At 33.9% G+C, this 16,636-nt stretch overlaps 2 protein-coding genes across 2 annotated transcripts; both read left to right on the top strand.

Moving 5' to 3' along the window:
- Window positions 1-10,541: 10,541 nt before the first annotated feature.
- PG994_002838 (uncharacterized protein) lies at window positions 10,542-13,376 on the top strand (the record flags this gene model as incomplete). Its single annotated transcript, XM_066854247.1, has 1 exon — window positions 10,542-13,376. One exon carries the CDS (start codon window positions 10,542-10,544, stop codon window positions 13,374-13,376), a length of 2,835 nt encoding a protein of 944 aa, XP_066720102.1.
- Window positions 13,377-13,783: 407 nt separating this feature from the next.
- PG994_002837 (uncharacterized protein) lies at window positions 13,784-14,518 on the top strand (the record flags this gene model as incomplete). Its single annotated transcript, XM_066854246.1, has 3 exons — window positions 13,784-13,824; window positions 13,874-14,367; window positions 14,421-14,518. 3 exons carry the CDS (start codon window positions 13,784-13,786, stop codon window positions 14,516-14,518), a joined length of 633 nt encoding a protein of 210 aa, XP_066720101.1.
- Between the last annotated feature and the right edge of the window lie 2,118 nt (window positions 14,519-16,636).

Raw genomic sequence — 16,636 nt, 5'->3', positions numbered from 1 at the left:
CCGATAATTACGTCGAGAATTAAAATATATTTATTAAAAGCTCTCTTTAATTTAAAAAAAGTATTTAATAAATTAGATTTTAGTTTAAAAAGCTTTTAACGTTATATTAATATATATATAAATTAAGAAACTAGCTTAACGCGTTTTAACCCTTTATAATAACCTTATGCCATTAAATAAAAACTAGATAGATTTATTCTTTCGATATTACCTAGCCTTACGAATAAAGAAGTAACGTCGTATCGACTCTTAGCGTATTAATTAAGTATTAATTAAAGTAATTAAGTTTTAATTAAAGTAGGTTTATTTTAAATTTAAGTTATTAAAATTAAAAATAAGTATAATATAAACGAGCACGGTATTTTAAAAGGTTAAAGAGGTAATAGCCTTATAATAAGCAGTTCGAAATTACGTTTTATTTATTAAAAACAGCTTAATTTAAAGTATTAAACGATTATATTAAAATATATATCGGTACTTAATAGAGTCATCCCTCCTTTAGTAATTTATAAAGGTAAATCGATCTAAGAGTAATAGTTCCCTTAAAAACTCGATAAATTTAAAAGATAAAAGTTTAATATAAGTAATAAAAGTTAAACGAATAACGAAATCGCTGTTAAATAGCTTAAAGATGTCTTTATATTAAAAACCACTTTAAATAATTTAAAGGATACTCGTTTACTTATTTTAAATAAGTATAGCAATTATATAACCGACGATTTTATATCCTTTTATTATTAAAATAATACTTACTTATTATTTTTACCCCTTTATTTATTATACGTTTTTTAACCCTTTAATATTAAGGTTTTTACCCTTATAAAAGCGTATTATTAAAAAGAGATTAATTTCTTACCTTTATTAACGGATTTAGCCCTTATAAGTAAATAAAACTTCTTTATATACTATACTAGAGCTCGTAAAAAGGCTTTATCAGCTTAGAATATTAAGGGTGGTTAGCATGGTAGTGGTCTTTAGCCTATATGTGTTGCTAAGCCACTCACTAGCCCTCTTTTACTCGATAATAGTAATTAAAAGCGAGCGGAAGAGATAACACAGGCCTTAACTAGTTAAAATAAAGCCCTTATACTTATTTAAACTCTTTTATTTAATAGTATATTATAGTTAATACTAAAAAAGTATATTAATTTAAAGCGACTTTATTATATAACACTAGCTGTTTAAAAAGATTTAAAAAAGATATTAAAAGAAAAACTATTTATTAATTAATACGGAATTATAATTATAGTCCTTAAAAGAGAAGTTAGAGCTCGTAAGGCTACGAAAAAAGCGAAGGGTATAGATTAGTTCGAATTCGAAATTTATATAGATTAAAAGCATACAACGTATAAGAGAGGGACTAGATTAAGTTAAAATTAAAGAATCGGATTTTAAAAGATCTATTGTATCTATTATTAAAAGAGATTATATTAGAGTTTAAAATTAAAAAATGATTACTATTTAAAGTTAATAGTCGATTTATACTATTAATTTTTAAGGGGGTTAATTATATAGTAACGTACGTTAATATTATATTATTTTTTAAATAAAGCTTATCTTTAATAGTATTAAATATAAGTCTAATAGTAGATAAATTAATAGATTAATTATTTAATTAAATATAAAAAGAGAGAAAGTTTATTTCTATATATTTATTTATTATAAGTATAAATCAAATTATATACTTTTAATAAGTTATTATTATATTAATTAATATTAAAAGAGTAGTTATAAAAACAACGACTTTATATTTTTTTAACATATTAATATATATTAAGTTATAATTATATATTAACTAATTAATTTTTATATTATTACTTTAATATTTATAATAATATAAAGTTTTATTTAATAAAATTAATATAAGCTTTTTATATTTTTATTAATAACTTCTTTTGTTTTTATAAAAATATCTTTTTTAATTTTTAATTTTAATAAATATTAATATTGATTAACTATTAACATTTACGATTAGCGGGTTAGTCCCTCGCGGGGTAATACTTAAGGCGTAGAATTAAATAAAAATAACCGTCTAGTTATTTTCGAAGCTTTTATTTTATAGCGTAATAATTAATTTAAACGTATTATAATATAATAACTAAATATACTTATTAAATAAGAGATATAGGTTTAATTTTTATATTTATCGAATAAGAGCTCTCTTTAATTACTTAAGCAAGATCGCTAGTAAATAAATAAAGCCTTATACGGATTAATTCTTTATATAAAAGCTTTAAGGTTTTTTTATACCGAGTTTAAATAAATTATATAATTATTAAGAGTTTATCGCCCTAAGTATAAGGGTATACCCTTAAAGAGGGGGTATAGTATTACGATCGGCGAGTTAGTCCCCCGCGGGGTAGCACTTAAAGCGTAGAATTAAATAAAAATAACCGTCTAGTTATTTCTAAAGCTTTTATTTTATAACGTAGTAATTAATTTAAACGTATTATAATATTAATATACCTCACGGTTTAATTTCTTACACGGTTTAATTTCTTATACGGTTTAATTTCTTACTTTTATATATTTTCGCGTAACGCTTTATTTTTACCGCGTTCTTTTATTATATTAATATAGTTAACTTTTAAAGAAAATAACTTAAATTCGCGATCGTTTCTTTTTTATATAAGTAACGTTAAAGATATAGCGAATCGATTACTCGGTTAACGCGACGCGAGACGCGTCGGTATTAATTAAGTCTCGAGCTTCGTACGATAATAACTAAACCTCCGGACGCGTTTTAATCGAAGAATCGATTATTAAAAGGTCTTTTATAAAACTCTCGACGCGTATCGCGCGTAATTTACCTTTATATAAAATATAATTTATAAATACGAGATTTAAAAAGAATATTTATAACTTTAATAAGACTAGTTTTTTTATAAGCTAAATCTCGTTTTAAATAGTTATTACTACTTTTAATTTATATAAAAAACTTAAAGTAATATAATAAAAGAACCGAAAATAGGTTATAATTATTTAAAGCGTTGAATTATACGGTTACGCTATCCCTTCGTATATTATCTTTACCGGAAAATCGTACCTTTTTTTTTAATACGAAAACAGCTTATTATTAAAGAATTAAGTGATCATAATTATTAAAAATAATTAAATTACGAATAAAAAAAGTAAAGATTAAATTCAATACTTTAATTAATATACTAGGTCTTATATAAAGGGTCGTTATCGCCTCTTAGTCCTAAACGGCTACAAAAGCCACTACTCGATAGCTTTCGAGCTCTATTATAAAAAGAACTCGATTATTATACTTTATTTATCTTCTTATTCGTCGTATAAACTTTAACTTTTTAATATCGGCTGTTTTTATATATTAAAAGGGTGTACGGGAAAGAAATTAAATATCTTATACGGGCGCATATTACCCATATTTTAAAAGAGGACTTCCTATTAGCGTTTTTAAAAGCGTTCCAGGCGATTTTTACCGTTTCAAATATATAAGGAAGCTTTCGAAAAATAAGACTTATCCCGTATAATCCGGAATATATTATTTTATAATTAAATATAAAGCTATATATTTTAATACCTCCGGGGACGTTTTTTAACCTATTTATTCCTTAAGAATTAAAAACTTTAAACAATTTAATTAAAACTTAATTTTAAACCGAATACGTTCGAAACCGTATTGTACAGTATTAAAATAATTTTCCGATATTTATTTTAATTAGTTTTAATTAAATTATAAAAGTTATAATATATATTATATACCGAGTTACTCTTTTAAAAAGTAAGAACGCGATACTTTAAAAAGTAAATAAAATATTTAGCCGGCGCCGTCGTACGAAATAAAAACGGCTATAAAATAAAAAATTATTTTATATATAAACTAAAAAAAACTTATAGTTTTAAAAAAAACGTTAATAAATAGTTATAAAACGAATCGCGTCGAAAAAGTAATTATATAAGAACGTTTAAAACACGTTTATAACGTTATAAAATCTGTAAAAAACCTGGGTATAATATACGTACTTATTAAAATAATATAGAAATATTTAGAAATAAAAATTCCGATTAATTTTAATATATTAAATACGTTATAATAAAATTAACTTATATTTTATTAAAAAGGGTGTAAAAAATGAGACATTCGCTTATATAGGATATTCGCTTATAGGATACGTTACCTTTTTCCTTTAATTAACGACTTATAAAATAAGCTATTACACGTTAAGATCTTTTTAATATTTAACCTCTTTAATATATATTACTTAATTCGTAAAAAAAAAAAGTAAAAAACCGCGTTTTATATTAAGTATAACTATTTTAAATACTAAGCTATACCGTTTAATTTAATTAACGCATTAACTAGTTTTTAAATTATAATTAATTATATTTTATACGAATACCTCGATAAGTTCGTTATAATATACCTCTATAATATCTTAATTTATTTCGAAAATAAAAGATAATATAAAAAGTATATAAAGTTAATACTTTAAAAGCTATAAAACATTAACTTATTAATTAATTTAAAGAAGAGCGAATTTTATTAGCGATTAGTTATATTTATAAGATATATAATATCCCCGGAAAAATCCGGATAAAACCTTCGAAAGTTTTAATAATTAAAGAATAACTTACGCTTTTAAGCGCTATAAAAGTTAAATCCTTTTTAAAACTAGTTAATTATTACCGGATTTTTATTCCTAAGTTTAATAAGTTAATAACACCTTTAACGAACTTAATAAAAAAGGAAGAACTATTTTAATAAATAGAAAAAAAAGACGAAGCCTTCCGCGCCTTAAAAAAGCGTATTTTTAAGGAACTAATACTTTATATAACGGACCTTATAAAACTTTTTAAAATCGAAACCGATGTATCGAACTATACGGTCGGAGGGTAGTTAAGTTAATAAAGCGATAACGGAAAATCGCAGCCCGTTGTATTTTTTTTTAAAAAACTTAATTATTAGTAAGGCTTATAAAGAATAAAAATATTATTTTAACGTGATAATTAAGCCCGTAAAAGTTTATATTAATTATAAAAACTTTATAACGTTTATTATTATTATTAAAAAACTAAATAAACGATAAATATAATATTTTAAGTTTTTATTAAAATTTAACCTTATTATTATTCATCGTAAGGGGAGCGAGAACGGTCGCGTCGACGTGTTAAATTAACGATTAAATTATTAAAACAAAGTTCTAACGTACCTTATAAATAAATTAAATATAAATTAATTTTATTATAACGTATTTAATATTTTAAAATTAATCGGAATCCTTATGTCTAGATAATTCTATATTATTCTAATAGGTACAAGTATTATACCCGGGCTCTCCGCAGATTCTATAGCGTTATAAGCGCGTCTTAAACGTCCTTACACGATTATTCTTTTAACGCCATTTATTTTATAACTATTTATTAATATTTTTCAAAAATTATAAGTCTTTTTAATTTATATACGAAGTAATTCTCTATTTAATAGCCGTTTTTTTATACGGCGGCGCCGGCTGAGTATTTTATTCGCCTTTTTAATACGATTATTTTACCTTTTAATAAAGCGAGCCGGTATATAACTTGCGTTATATTTTTTATAATTTAATTAAACTTAATTAAAATTAATATCGAAAAGTTATTTTAATATCGCGCGATTTAATTTTTAATATATTCGGTTTAAAATTAAGCTTTAATTAAATTATTTAAGGTTTTTAATTCTTAAAGTATAAATAAGTCGAAAGAGGTCGCCGGAGGCGTCAGCGTATATAGCTTTATATTTAATTATAAAATAATATATTCCGGGTTATACGGTATAAATCCTGCTTTTCGAAAACCTCTTTAAATATTTAAAACGGTGAAAATCGCTTAGAACGTTTTTAAAAACGCTGGTAAGAAGTCCTCCTTTAAGATATAAATAAGATACGCTCGTATAAAACGCTCGATTTCTTTCTCGTATAACTATTTTAATATATAAAAATAGCCGATAGTAAAAGTTTAAAGCTTATATAACGAATAAAAAAATATATAAAGTATAATAATCGAGTTCTTTTTATAATAAAACTTAAAAGTTATCGAGTAATAATTCTTATAGCCGTTAAAGATTAATAAATAATAAATACTTTTCGTATAAAACTTTATATATTTATTAAAATATTAAATTTATTCCTCGTTATTTTCGTTTAAAATTTAACCGTTTTTAATAATTAAGATTATTTAATCTTTTAATAATAAACTATTTTTATATTAAAAAAAGAGGTGCGTTTTTCTAATAAATATAATATACGAAGGGATAGCGTAACCGTACGATTTAACGCTTTAAATAATTATAACTTATTCCCGGTTCTTTTATTAAATTACCCTAGGCTTCTCGTATTAATCGGAGGTTATAATAATTATTTTAAACGAGATCTAACTTATAAAAAAGCCGGTCTTATCGAGGTTATAAGTATCCTCTTTTTAAATCCTATATTTATTAATTATATTTTATATAAAAGTAAATTATACGCGATACGCGTCGGGATCTTTATAAAGGATTTTTTAATAATCGATTTTTCGATTAAAACGCGTTTAAAGGTCTAGTTATTATCGTACGAAGTTCGAAGCCTAATTAACGCCGACGCGTCCCGCGTCGCGTTAATTAAGTAGTCGATTCGCTATATCTTTTATACCGTTAAATTAAATAAGAAACGATCGCGAGTTTAAATTCATTATATATCTTATAATTACCCTTTCTTTTAAATTTATTAATTTCCGAGATTTCGTAGAAATTTCGCGTCTTATAAAGAGACCGAGCCTTTAGTTACGAAGGGTTATATAAAAAACTTTATATATTAAAGCTATACGTTAGAGATTTAATTTTAAGTTATTTTAAAGCGCTTAAAGAGTTAAATGCATTTACTTCTCTTTTTAAATACCGACTCTATTATATTATAAAAGAAATTAAATATAAAGGCAATTTAAATAAAATATAGCGAAAGTATTTAGTTTATTTATATATTTACTTCATTTATAAAGTACGTTACTTAAAATAAAAACTATTTTAATATATAATTAAAATAATAACCTCGTGTTATTACGATAATTAAACGTTATAAACTAAAGAATTTAAGCGATATACCCTAGAGATATTAATTTTATTAACTAAGTAAAATATTACCTTAATATTAAGAATAGGATCATTTATTACTAAAGTAAGATCTATATCTTAAAATTATATTATAAAGAATTTATTAAAGAATTCTATAACCACCTCGTGTACGAATATTAAGAAGTATTTAAAACCTAGAAATAAATTACTAAATAATTTAATTACGAAAACTTTAAGCTAACCGTGGCTAAGGTAATTAATAAATACGACCTTTATAATAAAGTTAAGGCCGTTAAACACCGACCGTATAAAGAACTATAACTAATCCTACCGCTAAATAAGGCGTGGAAAATAATCGTATTTAACTTCGTAATTAAGTTACCCCTATTAAAAAAACTTTTAATTAAAGCCCGCTACGATAATATCTTAATAATTATAGATAAGCTCACGAAATATACTTATTTCCTACTTTATAACGAATTTAATAGTATTAACGACTTAACTTATACGTTCTTACGAACGATCGTTAATTAATACGAGCTGCTTAAAACGATTATTTCCGACCGAGATAAACTATTTACCGCTAAGTTCTAGAAATCGTTTATAGTATAACTCGGCGTTAAATATAAACTTTCTATAGCTTATCACCTTTAAACGAATAAATAAACCGAACGAATAAATTAAACTTTAAAGTAATACTTACGTTATTATATTAATTACGAATAAAATAATTAAGTATAATTATTACTTATAATATAATTCGCTTATAATAACGCGGATAACGAAGCTATACGTATATTATTATTTTAAATAAATTACGAGTACGACCCGGAAATTATTAAAAAAAAACCTTAAAAACTAGTTAATACTAATCACGACTATATAAGTTAAAAAATTAAAAGAATTTTAAATTACTTTATAATAAGACCTTACCTTTTTTTAATAACGAATAAAGAAATACGCCGACTACACTAAATTAAAAGGATTAACCTTAAAAAAAATTATACCTCTTACGGCGAAATATTAAAACTAAGCGATTAAGTAAAAAACTAAACTTTAAAAATATCGGAATATTTAAAATCGTAGAAATTATTTTAAAGACTAATTATTAATTATCGTTATTTAAAATAATACGGATACACTTGATATTTTATATTTTATCACTTAAATTAATAACCGAAAGCACCCCGGTTAATATACGGCTAGAAGTCGAAACAGATTAATACGAATACGAAGTCGAAAAAATTACCGATAAAAAGAAAACTAGGCGAGGCCTTTAATACATCGTTTAATAAAAGGGTTATTTATTAAAAAATAATACCTAAGAACTTAAAAAACACTTAAAGAACGCCGTTACGAAGCTTTAAAAGTTTAAATAAAAGGGCCTCCGATTAACGAGCTAAAGTCCTTAAAAGTACCTAGGCTAAAGAACGCCTAGTCTACGCTAGCCGAAACGCCTATATATTAAAGGTTGTTTACTAGGCACCCTTTATAGCCGTTTAAGGTAGAAAGGATTTTATTCTTAGCGTCTAGCTCTTATATTCCCCGTTTAAATAAATCGGCGCCTCGCTTTTTCACTTTACGCCGAATTTTTTAAATACGCGATAAACGACTAGCCGCCTTAGTAAATTAAAACTATAATTTCGCTAACTTCGAGTAAAGCGATAAAAGCTTTTTACTCGCCTCCTCCTCGTTTATATTTAATTTCCGCTACTATAATAACATTTTCTTTAAAAAAAACTACTAAGAGCTTATTATAAAACCGACCACGACTAATATACTCCTCGTATCGAGTAAAACGCTCCGCGATTTTATAGCTCTTTTTATTTTTAAAATAATAAGAATAAGGTATATCGGCGGAATAACCGTTAAAAGTAATATATTCTTAAAAAAAAGACCGCTCGCAAGCTTTTTTAAATTTCGATTTTTCGACGCGATCTAGTATTATAAGCATATATTATAATAAAAGTAAAAGAAGGAAGGAACTTATTAAATCTCGACGAAAAAAAAAGGCAAGTATAATAATTATAATAATTAACCGCTTTAAAAATAAAGCAAGTAAGAGAAGGGAGATAATATTATAACCTAGCTTAATTATACGATCTAAACTTATTTCCGGCACGGCTTTATAATACCTCGGAAAATATACGAGATCTAGTATAAGCTAGCCCTATTTAATTAACGCTTATAACTTATTAATAATAATAAACTTACTCGTTAAAGACGTAATAATAGTTATTAAAAAAGGGGCACGAGATAAAATAACGACGATAATATTAAATAGTTAAAATAAACTAGATAACTAAGACGAGATAGCTAGAACGAGATAGCCGGACTTAAATAAGCTAAGACTATATAAACTAGATAAATAACTAACCTAAGTTACGTAAAGATAAGATAAAGAGATAATATACCTAAGAACGTTAAGAGCGGACGGATTACGGTGATTTAAATAAGCTAAGAGAAGGGATTACTAGCCGACGGTACGATCTTAAAGGGAATTAGTAAAAAAAGACGAGATATATAATAATAAACGATTCCTTATATATTTTATATAAATATTCTTTATTTTAATAACTAATTTAAATATTAATTTTAATTTAATAATAAAATTAATAGTTTTAATAAATTTATTATATAAATACCTTTACTTATTAACCCCTTTATTATTACGTTTCGAAGTTAACTATTACTTATTATACTAATAGAGCGCTTTTTTTTATCGCACGCTTAGATACTCTCTCGTATTATTAATATAAACCCTAGTACGTTTTACTAGGTTTCTTTTAAAACTTTATATAATGTTTATTATAACCACGTTAATATTATAATTTATTTAAAACTTTATTAATTTTAAGCTTTTAATTAATTAAAAAGATAATACACGAACTTAAGCTTACGCTTAAATAATAATTAAAAAAAAAGGTGACTCTTAATAAGTAAACATACCTAAGGAACTTTATATAGTTTTAAGAGCGGGCAAGGGGCTCTTGTCAGCTATATACAATATGACCAAGGTGAACCCTACGGCTTGGCCCCTTCTACCTTGACTTACTTGTGAGACGAGAGATGACATCTGTTCATATTTAGTAAGCAAAGTTTTTAATATCTTTGAACCCGAAGAATTGTCACTACATCCACCCTCTTGACCTCCTTAACGGCACGTTGATGCTGAGGAACCACACAGCAGTTGCTAACGCAATACGTCCCCCGCATCACGTCAAGTGATGATCAACTGCTGCTTCCTCCCCCGCTTTGTGGCTGCATAATATGCATTAGGCACTTATCCGGAACAGTATATCCCGTCATGGCTCCACTTGATCTGCAGCTTACCTGCGCCTACCCCACGAATGACAGTCCTTTTATACGTCGTACCTGCCCGGGTCTGTCCGTGTTCCAGACGGTTTCGCAATCGGTGATTTGTACCTCCCATGACCCTTCCGAGTCCCGGTATTACCAGATCATGTTTACACGACATATACTACTCACCATGGCGCTTCAAGTGCCCCTGGTCCTAGGAGACAGGATCGTTTCACCCATGTCCAGCCCTAACATACTCGACCTGATCTCCTCGCAGTGGACATTGAATAATCCTGCTATGGATATCAGCATCCCTGCAAGCTTCCCATCTTATGCCCATCTCGACCTCTACGCCAATCAAGTTATCGGGAATCCCGAGTATGGCCTCAACGACTTCAACTTGAGATGGATCTGGAAACAGAATTGGACTTATACCACAAACATAGAAGACCTGCAAGTAACTGGAGCAACGTGTAAACTGGAGTCTGTATGGCAGGTACTGACCATTGACAGATCCCCTGGCTATGACCAAACCTTCTTGTTATTCCAAGGCCTTGACACCTTCACCACCATTGAACTCTGCGGCCAGCACGTCTCTTATACAAACAACCAATTCCGGCAATACTACTTCGACATCACGGATGTGCTGGCTCAGTGTAAAGGCCCGCTCACGCTGAGGCTCAACTTCGGCAGCGCCCCGCAGATCACCGAGGACATCGCCAATGAGCCCGGACAGACAGACTGGCCATCTGGTGTCAAGGGCCTGTTTGAGATCCCGCATCGCGAGTTCATGCGCAAAGAGCAGAACGACTTTGGCTGGGATTGGGGGCCGGCCTTCGCCCCAGCCGGACCTTGGCAGCCCGGCTTCGTTGTCCAGCTCAATCGAGAGCAGCAACAAGTACATCCGCGCAATGTCTTGGTTGATATATATCGGGAAGGACAGAGGAACAACTTGATTCCGGACCAGAGCCGGCCTTGGGTTATCAACGCGAGTATCGACTACATAGGCGGACACATTCAAAACCCAAGTCTAAGCTTTGTTCTCAGAGACGCCATGAACCGAACCGTGGCTGATGCTGATTTCCAAAACATCATCTCAGTGCCGGGTATCGTCACTGGCCTGACTACAGTATCAGATGACACTGTCGATCTCTGGTGGCCAGTTGGAATGGGCCCACAGACTCTGTACTGGCTCACGGTAGAAGTGAGCGATACGAACAACAGCACTATAGCCTCAGTGTCCAGGCGGGTAGGATTCCGAACCATCGTACTGAACGAGTTGCCCGTGACAGACGAAGAAATATCAATTGGGGTGGCACCAGGAAACCATTGGCACTTTGAGATCAACGGCCATCCATTCTTTGCCAAGGGCTCGAACTTCATCCCACCCGATGTTTTCTGGCCGCGTGTTACTCCTCAGAGAATACGATCATTGTTTGACGCGGTGGTTTCTGGGAATCAAAACATGTTAAGAGTATGGTCTTCTGGCGCCTACTCTCCCGACTTCATGTACGAGGCCGCCGATGAGATGGGCATCTTGCTCTGGTCCGAGTTCGAGTTCGGCGACACACTTTACCCGGTAGACAAGGACTTCCTCGACAATGTATACGAAGAAGCCGTCTACCAGGTCCGCCGAGTGAACCACCACCCATCTCTCGCCTACTGGGCTGGTGGTAACGAGCTCGAGAATCTGGAACTCCCGATAGCCCAGGAGGCAGCACCCAGCGAATTTCCGCGAATCCTTGCCGAGTATGAGAAGCTATTTCTCTCGACGCTATTCCCTGCCGTCTTCGAGAACTCACGGAGCATTAGCTACGCGCCTAGTAGCACCAGCAACGGATTCATCTCGCTCAATTTCACGGACGCGCCCTACATGCAGCAGCGATACGACAATCTGGAGCCTGGTTACATATACGGCGAGACGGACTACTACCATTACGACTCTTCGGTGGCCTTCAACAATTCCGTTTATTCCGTTGGTCGCTTTTCGAACGAATTCGGTTACCATTCAATGCCCTCCCTACAGACATGGCAAGAATATTTACCCGAAAGCGACCTTTTCTTCAACTCAACCACGATCATTTACCGCAACAGACACTATCCTCCGGGCGGGCTCAACACCACAAACTACCAAAACACGTCAAAGGGAATGGGTGAGCTGACAGTGGCAGCACAGCGCTGGTATCCGACGCCCATAAAGACCGACCCGATCGCCAACTTCTCGGCCTGGTGTTGGACGACCCAGGTGTTTCAGGCCGATTACTACGGTGCCCAGATCCAGTTCTACCGACGGGGCTCCGGCTTGCCGCAGCGGACCCTCGGCAGTCTGTATTGGCAGCTCGAGGACCAGTGGGCGGCGCCGACGTGGGCCGGCATAGACCGCGCCGGGCGATGGAAGATCCTTCACTACCGCGCCAAGGATCTCTACTCCAACGTCATCATCAGCCCCTTTTGGAACGCGACGACGCGGGAGCTGGAGCTCTGGGTCACGAGCGACCTCTGGGGCGAGATCCATGGCACTGTCGATGCGCAGTGGTATAACTGGGAAGGCGAAGAAGTTGATGTTGATGGCGGCTTGCGCGGCCAAGAAGTAAAGGTCGGCGCGCTCAATAGTACCAAGGTATTTGCGACGACGCTGGATTATGACGCTAGCAATCTCATCATGAGGGCTAACGTGACGGTGGTTGGGAAACTTCCCAATTCCGGGGTGACCACAACGTTCCACCACACCAACTGGTTCCACGCAAAGCCGTTGTCACAAACCAAGCTGGTTGATCCCGGCCTGACGTTGGCTTATGATGAGGAGAAGAATCAGTTCACGGTGACAGCCAACTCTGGGGTCAGCGCGTGGACTTGGTTGGACACCCCGACAGGAGTGGTAGTGGCATTTGACGATAATGGGTTCTGGCTTGCCAAGGGGAGGACCAAAAGACTGGGCTTCCGCGTCATTCAGGACGACACTGGCGGTGATTGGATTAACCAGGTGACGATACAGAGTCTTTGGAACAACACTATTGCCGATTGAAGAGAGACATTTCAAGGTATTGGTATAGTTTGTGTAGAGTTGCCTGAGCACTCACTACTTGGAACTCAGTAGTCTGCGGCTGGGTAGGCATCCAGAAGTATGTCGTCAAGGACGAGCCGCTGGGGAGCACTATCAGTGACACCTATCAACCACCTTATATTAGATCACCCACAACAATTTCCGTCGACACATTATTAATGCCGACTTTCCTTCCAACTCCGTAGAAGAAAATTTGAACTCAAAGGTCGCTGCGCCTAACGCAACAAGACTCTTATGGAACACCACCAAACACGTCTTCCAGGCCGTATTCCGGGTACACAGCGGTGTCAACTGCACAGATATCCTTATACGCCTCCAAAATCTGCGGGATGGAATGGAAGAGCTGCGACGCGTAGCCGATCTCCACAATGTACTTCCAGCACCACGGGGCTGTGTCATCCTCGTCCCCGTCCGCGGTGAGCTCGTGGCAGAGCAGGATGTACGCGTTCCCCGGATAGCCGTGCCCGCTCTGCCAGCCCCCGCCACGGCGAGGTCCGCCACGGTCTCCAAGCAGGCGGCCGCGCCGAGCTCGTCGGGCTCGAGGGTCGGCTCCGGCCGCGGGTCGCCGTCCAGGAGGGTCCAGAACTGGATCCCCCGCTGCAGCTGCTCCGGCGCGAGCCCGGGCCCGTGCAGGCAGTCGACCTGCTCGGCCACGACGAGCTGCTCGGCCGGGAAGGCGATCTCGTCCCGCACCGAGGCGCGGCAGTGCGCGCGCAGGTAGGTCTCGATGGCGGCCACGTAGCGTTCGCGCTGCTGGCGGCGCGCCTCGTCGTCGTCGGTCTTGTAGAGTGGCCGGCACGTGCCGTCCAGGCCGAGCTGGGGCGCGATCTCGTCGTAGTGCGTCAGGAAGTCCGTCGGCCGCTTGTGCTCCAGGCCGGCCGCCGCCGGCGAAATGCTCGACGAAGTACATGCGCTCCTCGGCGATACCTTATTCGTCCATGTCCTCGACGAGGTCGGTGGGCGGGGCGGCTTCGGCTAGGGGCGACGTACTGTTCCAGGGCGTAGCGGTTCCGGGCCGCGACGTGCTTTCGGTAGTTGCTGAGGGCCTCGAGGATCTCGGCCCGGTCTTTGACCGTATTTTCGATCATTTTGGCTTTCCTTAATTCAAGTTTGTCTTCCGTATGAACCTAGTGACGAGCTATAGTGGAGTAAGTCAAAAAGGGGAAACGGGGGAGAGTTGGGAGGAGCTTGGAGCTCTGGGGGCGTATGGTTGTAACACCGCTTCTCTATGTACACCAAGTGTGTAGATGCTCGTCTGTCTGTCTGTCGAGGTGCCAGGCAGCCAGGGGGGGCGGGGACTGGGGGTAAGTAGACAGGCAGCAGTGACCGCTGTCGGGGTTGCATCAGTCTTTATTATGTACTGTACACTGTATTTTCCCGGCACCCCTCCCCTTCCTCCGGCCATGTGAATCCAACTCAAATCAAGCAGAATACTTAAAGGACTGAACGTATGATCGAGCATTGTAGAGGGAGTGTGTGCAAGACGCGGAATAGAAGGACAGAATGGGAGTGTTTGATCGAGGAGGAGTGCTGTGAAGGAGGAACAAGAGAAATGCTTATACATAGCTGAGGTTCCTTGAGAGAACCAGTAGAATGATACCAATCACACGCAAGTTTCAAGGCCGCAACTAGCCAAGATGAACTTGTTCAGTTCTGTGAGGTGCTGTACCATTATATGGTCTCTCCTATTATTCACAGGAGCCAATCCCTTTCTATGGAGTCATGCCGAAGATATAATTGATGTTTTCAATTACTCGTCACCGTACAAATGGCCATACACCACTGTCGCATCTCAAAGAGGATAGGCCGGAGCTACGTATTCTTCCTCTGTTACAGGAAAAGCACCCTAGCAGGGGTCACGTGCTCACTGACCCATTCCTTTTCTCTATATATAGCACGAGAACACTTCTCTCTCTTGTACGTATTCTTACCTTTAGACAGCACTTTATGTATCATCTGTTGCTCTCGATCGTGCAACATCCTCTGGGTTCCTCGATTGTCTAGGGGCTAAGATCTTCCGATAACAAGGGGTGAATATACGTCTATTGATCGTTTGTGCATGAGTAATTTAATGTACGTCACCCTATAATTAACCCCTCCCCCTGTAATTAACCCCTTTAAAGAATTAATGGTATAAATTAATTATTAACTTTAAATAGCTACTATTCTTTTAATTTTAAATTATAATAAAATCGCTTTTAATTATAAATATAATAGATTTTTTAAAATTCGATTCTTTAATTTTAATTTAATCTAGTTCCTCCTTTATACGTTACATGATTTTAATCGATATAAATTTCGAATTCGAATTAATTTATACCCTTTGATTTTTTCGTAGCTTTATAAGCTTTAACTTATCTTTTAAAGACTCTATTTATAATTCCGTATTAATTAATAAATAGTTTATTATATTTAAAGACTTTAATTTTTTTTAAATAATTAACGTTATATAATAAAGTTATTTTAACTTAATTAATAAAAGTATTAAATTAATTATATTATTAAATCGACTACTTTTTTAACTTATATAATTAAACTTTAATACGTAATATCTTTATAACTATAATATCGATTTAATTAAAATAAGATCGTATCGTTTTAATAATTTAAGCGACGCGAGAAGGTCCGAATCGAATTAATTAAAAAGCTGCTACGAAAGTGTACGACGTCTCTCGAGCTACTTTAAGCGACCGACTCCGCGGTACCGAACCTAAACGCGAAATCCGATATTGATAATATAAATTAAATCTAATTAAAAAAAGTGCTTTATAATTACATAATTAATTAAAATATTTAAGGAATACTTTTTAATATTAATATTATAAAAGATATAGCTAATCTTTTTTTAAAATCGCGTAGCGACGACCGCGTCGATAAGTACTAGGTTAAACGCTTTATTAATCGTAACCCGGACTTTAAAACTCGAATAAACCGTTAATACGATTATTAGAGAGCTTTTTATAAAGATGTAAGTATTATTTCCAGCTAGTTTACGCTAGTCGTAAATATTAAAACTAAATACGATATTTTAAATAAAAATATATAAAATTTTAACGAAACCGGCTTTATAATAAATATAATCGAGTTAATATTTATTATAATACGCGCTAATTATTATAAAAAAGCGAAATCGGTTTAGTTTAATAATTAAAATAATTAACGGCTATTAAGTATATTAATTCGTAAAGTTAATCTATTTCGTTATTTTTAATCGTTTAAAG

Source organism: Apiospora phragmitis, assembly GCF_038363925.1.
Source record: "Apiospora phragmitis strain CBS 135458 chromosome Unknown utg000003l:1.0-2676785.0:1.0-2680665.0, whole genome shotgun sequence".
NCBI classification, from domain to species: Eukaryota; Fungi; Ascomycota; class Sordariomycetes; order Amphisphaeriales; family Apiosporaceae; genus Apiospora; species Apiospora phragmitis.
The sequence above is the reverse complement of the archived record's forward strand: the minus strand, read 5'-3'. Positions and strand labels throughout refer to the sequence as shown.